The 4,771-nt window shown below is 45.2% G+C and overlaps 1 protein-coding gene across 15 annotated transcripts in view; it reads right to left on the bottom strand.

Annotated features, from left to right (window-relative positions):
- PCDH15 (protocadherin related 15) overlaps positions 1-4,771 on the bottom strand; it is a 572,690-nt gene that overhangs the window by 178,070 nt on the left and 389,849 nt on the right. For all 15 annotated transcript variants that reach the window (XM_017733770.1, XM_008633276.2, XM_017733771.1 and 12 more), the window contains one exon: positions 1,899-2,007. In XM_017733770.1, the coding sequence (XP_017589259.1) occupies positions 1,899-2,007 (109 nt within the window). The remainder of the gene's footprint in view (positions 1-1,898; positions 2,008-4,771) is intronic.

Here is a 4,771-nt window from a genome sequence, read left to right as displayed (position 1 = left end):
AAAGAAGGGAAAAGGAAAGAAAAAGAAGTAAAAAGGAAAAAAATAAGAGGAAAAAAGAATTTTAAAGGAAGGAAAATAGAAACTGGAAAGAAAAGAAAGAAAGAAAAAGAAATTAGGAAAAAAGAGGGGAAAATTAAGAAAGAAGAAAAAAGGCAGAAAAAGGAAGTAAATGAGAAAGAGAAAAGAAAGGAAAACAAGGGAAGGGGAAAGAAGGAAAAAAGAAGAAGGAAAGAAGAAGGAAAGTATATGGGGAAAAGAAGGAAAAAAGAAAAAAGAAGGAAAAGAGGAAGGAGAAAAAATAAAGGAAAAAGAAGGAAAGAGAAGGAAAAAAGAAGCTAAGATAGAAGAAAAAAAGAAGGAATAGAGAAGGAAAGGAGAAGAAAAAAGAAAGAAGTAAAAAGAAAAAGGTTAGGGGCAAATGAATTTAAAAAGAAGGAAAATAGAAACTAGGAAAAAAGAAAGGAAAAAATAAGGAAAAAATAAGAGGAAAAAAGAAAGAAGAAGGAAAAGAAGAAAAGACAGTGAAAAGAGAGAAAAGGAAGAAAATAAGAAAAGAGAATAAAAAAGAAGAAAAAAGAGCAAAGAGGTAAGGGAAGAAGAGGAAAAGGGGGAAAAAAGAAAAAAGAAAAAGGGAGGAAAAAAGAAGGAAAATCTAAGGGAAAAAGAAGGAGAATAAGAAAAGTGACAGAAAATAGAAGAAAAAATAAAGAGGGGAAAAAGCAAGGAGAAGGAAAAATAGAAGAAAGAATAAAGAAGGGCAAGAGATGGACAAGAGAAGACAAAAGAAAGCAAAAAAGAAAAAAGAAGAAAGAGGAGGAAAGGAGAAAAAAAAAGTAAGAAAGGAAAAAGAAGGACAAAAGAAAGGAGAAAAAAGAAAGGAGAGAAAAACAAAGGAGGTAAAACAAGGTCCCCAAACCAACCCAAATTGCTGCACCACACCTTCCTAAAGTATTCCTTGGAGGTCAGAGCAGCCACTCCAATATTCCCAGTATCCCAGGTTAGTGACACACAACCTTTAATGATTTCACTCCTGAAGAACTTGGGGAATTATGCAAAAAACCCTTCAAAAATTGGCCTAAACGTGGCCCTGGGGTGGAGCTGTCCCTGCAGAACTTCGGAACCAAATCAATTGATTACATTTATAAATAAATCCATTTGCAGAGCTAAGCCTCCACAATGTGCTCCTCAAAATCCTCACTTCCACCTCCTTGGCTGGGAAAACCGTGGGGTTCAACACAGGGAACACAGGGAAAAGATGTGATTCCACAAGATTCCCGGTTTCCAAATCCCACAGAAACATCCATGGGTGGATTTTGGGAAGAGCAGGGCAGGTGGAGCCCTGCAACTGCTGACCACCCTCAGGCCCTTCCATGGTCACATCCTACAAGCCCGGAAGCAAATGCCAAACATGGGGAAGCAGCAGGAAAAAGTACAGAAAACAGCAAAAACAACGAAACAAGCTTCAAATTCCAAAGGAGAGCTCACAGGCAGCAAAATTGGAGGTGGATGTGGTAAGATCCTTGGAGATGCCCTGTGCCACAAGATTTTTGGGATGAAATCTGCTGTAATTGTGGTTTTTGAGCCTCTTTTTTGTGCCTGTCAATGGAAAACACATGCCAGCAGAGCTCTCCTTTCCCTCGCTGTGTTGTTCCATTCACTAAACCTGACAACAATTCTGGATTTAATCCGAATAAACTCTAATAGATAACCCCACGTTATGAACTCTAAGGAACTCCCACGTGGCAATGCAACACCACCAGGTAGAACAATGATTCCAAACACCCCACTGACCACAGGAGGGATTTTTATCAGGGCTCCACTCTCCCAGGCAATCTTTTCCTGGCTGCTCATACTGGAGGGACTGATTGGGAGGGATAGGAAGAGTAGCAGACACCAACCAACTAGGATGGAATAGAGGATGCCGGGTCGCTCGGAGGGAGGCTGGATGTTTCGGTCCTGATCTATGGCTTGGATGGGTGGAGTGACACTGATGGGATTCACACGGGCCTGAAATGAGAAATCACATTGGAAACAGAGAAATTAGAAAGCCAGCAGGGAGATCTGGAGGTTCAGCACAACATCATCTCACTGGGAAGGGTATTGGATAAAACTGCAGGAGGAGAAACGTTCAGAATGAAAAGGGTCGTGGCCCCTTTACATCCCAATTAACCAGGCAACACCAACATTTCCATAGCAACCTCCTTTCTGTCAGATACATTTTTAGGATAGATCCTGGAGGAAAGGAATCACAGAATGCCAGACTGGTTTGGGTGGGAAAGGACCTTAAACCCATACAGTGCCACCCCTGCCAGGGCAGGGACACCTCCCACTGTCCCAGGTTGCTCCAAGCCCCAATGTCCAGCCTGGCCTTGGGCACTGCCAGGGATCCAGGGGCAGCCCCAGCTGCTCTGGGCACCCTGTGCCAGGCCCTGCCCGCCCTCACAGGGAACAATTCCTTCCTTATATTTCACCTAAATTTCCCCTCTGTCAGTCTGAACCCATTCCCTCTTATCCTGGCACTCAGTTCCTGCTGCAGAGTCCCTCTCTGGCTTCCCTGTATCCCTTGAGATCCTGGAAGGAACTGTGAGGTCTCCTTCTCTTTTCCAGCACCAGCTCCCCCAACCTGGCTCCACAGGGGAAGTGCTCCAGCCCCCTTATCAACTTAGAAGCTGATAGTAAACAGTTGATAAACGCAGCTCACAAATGCTTGCCTGTGTTTCTATAAATCAGGGATTTCAGCCATCACCCAGTGAAACACAGCAAATGTCTGGAAACAGGAAAACAGCAAATTGAACTGGAGCACCATCAGGAGCTGGAGTGCTGTGATCCACAAATATACCTTGCAAAAGAAACTTAAGGCACCGACATTTCAGGGATAGCTACCTTGGAAAAGTGTGGATGGTGTTGGAATAATTCACCATTGTTTGGAAGTGAATTCAAATGCTTAACATGGAAATAGAATTGCAGAGTCATGGAATGGTTTGGGTTGGAAGGGACCTTTAAGATCCCAAATTCCACCCCCTGCCATGGGCAGGGACACCTTCCACTGTCCCAGGCTGCTCCAAGCCCCAATGTCCAGCCTGGCCTTGGACACTGCCAGGGATCCAGGGGCAGCCCCAGCTGCTCTGGGCACCCTGTGCCAGGGCCTGCCCACCCTCCCAGGGAACAGTTCCTTCCCAATATCCCATCCAGCCCTGCCCTCTGGCACTGGGAAGCCATTCCCTGTGTCCTGTTCCTCCAGCCCTTGTAAAGAGTCTCTCTCCATGTTTCTTGTAGCTCCTTCAGGCCCTGGAAGATCACAATCAGGTTACCCCAAAACTGGTGCCAGCTTTCATCTCTTTCAATCCAGCTTCCAGTGGCAACTCCAGAGCTGCCATTTCCAACTCCTACAGTTTCAGTGACCTTGGCTGCTCAACCAACGTGCAAATGTACCACACACAGATGTGTGCACACCAGGCTTTTCCCTCCCCTTGGAATGTTTCCTTAATGAGCTCTGTGAAAAACCAGACGCCTTTTTTTTCCACATACTACTCGTCCTGGCAGCCTTTCCTTTGGAAATCTCCATGTTCTGCAAGAGGGGACTTGAAATTTAGCATGGGAACAGGAATGAGACAAGTCCACACTCAGCCAAGTTTTGGCAGAGCTGTCAGAAATCCGCCTGCTGAGAGCTGGAAGTGGAGCTGGGAGAGCTTTGGCAATGCTGAGGGGAAAATTAGAGGGAAAAGAGATGAGCCAGGAGGAGGAGAGGAAGCCAGGGATGAAGGCAAGGCAGTTTATCCACCCCTTCTGTGGGTGTGGATGGGCAGCCCTGTGGATACAAATATTGCTGCTAGCAACAATTTCTCTTCCTTCTTTCCAGTCCTTTGAGATACTTTTCTCTCTTATGGAAGATATTTGTAGAGTTCTATAAGCTATGAACACCTGAGACCTTGCAGAGCTTTGTTTATGGTACAGTAGAAAAATATTTTGACAATGGATGTTTTAGGATTTTAGCCAATCACCCCAAGGGATCCTTTGACCAATTAGACTATGAAGATTTTAGTCTATGAAAGAGTTGCAAAATAATTAAATAAATTAATCTTGCTGCACAATTCCTGCCTGCTGGATCTCTCTTCTCCTCCCTACCACTGTGGGATACCGCGACACAGCCCCATGGTCACCTGCCACCACACCCCAAGCTGTGTCCCCCCCCAGGCACTTCCTACAGGTTCCTCAAGTCCAGAGGATCTTCCGGCTTTTTCCATGCCAAAGACATTTAAGGAAGAGACATGTCAGGGATAGGCACGTTAAAAAGTGGGGATGGATGCTCTTGGACTCCCAAATTGGAACTGGGAAGCTCCTCACTCCACTCCTGCTCATGGCTTTTGTCCCTGTCCTCATCCCACTGGCCAGGTCCTTTGTCACCATCCAAGTCCATTTGGGACTCTTTGAAAAATTAAACTCTTAAAAGCGTAATGAGGGAGATGAGCTCAAAATAGGCAGAAAGAGAGAGACAAGGAGATATATTTGACATCTGCTTGAATTTTTAAAGGCTTTAGGACGGCATAAAAGTTGCATGGGGAGAGAGAAGATTGTGCAGAAACCGGACCAAGACTAAAATCCTATTTTTAAATTCACAGATCAGTTGGAGCCCTCTCAGAAAACCCCACATTCCAGTTAAAAACACACCCACAACAAAACCAATCCCAAAGCTAAGGCTGGGTTTAAACTCTCTGTTAATGCCCAGAGCAGCTGTGGCTGGCGCTGGGTCGCTGGGAGGGTCCAAGGGCAA

The sequence above is a fragment of the Corvus brachyrhynchos genome, unplaced genomic scaffold, assembly GCF_000691975.1.
Source record: "Corvus brachyrhynchos isolate BGI_N302 unplaced genomic scaffold, ASM69197v1 scaffold334, whole genome shotgun sequence".
In the NCBI taxonomy this organism is placed as follows: domain Eukaryota; kingdom Metazoa; phylum Chordata; class Aves; order Passeriformes; family Corvidae; genus Corvus; species Corvus brachyrhynchos.
This window is presented reverse-complemented; position numbering and strand designations above follow the sequence as displayed.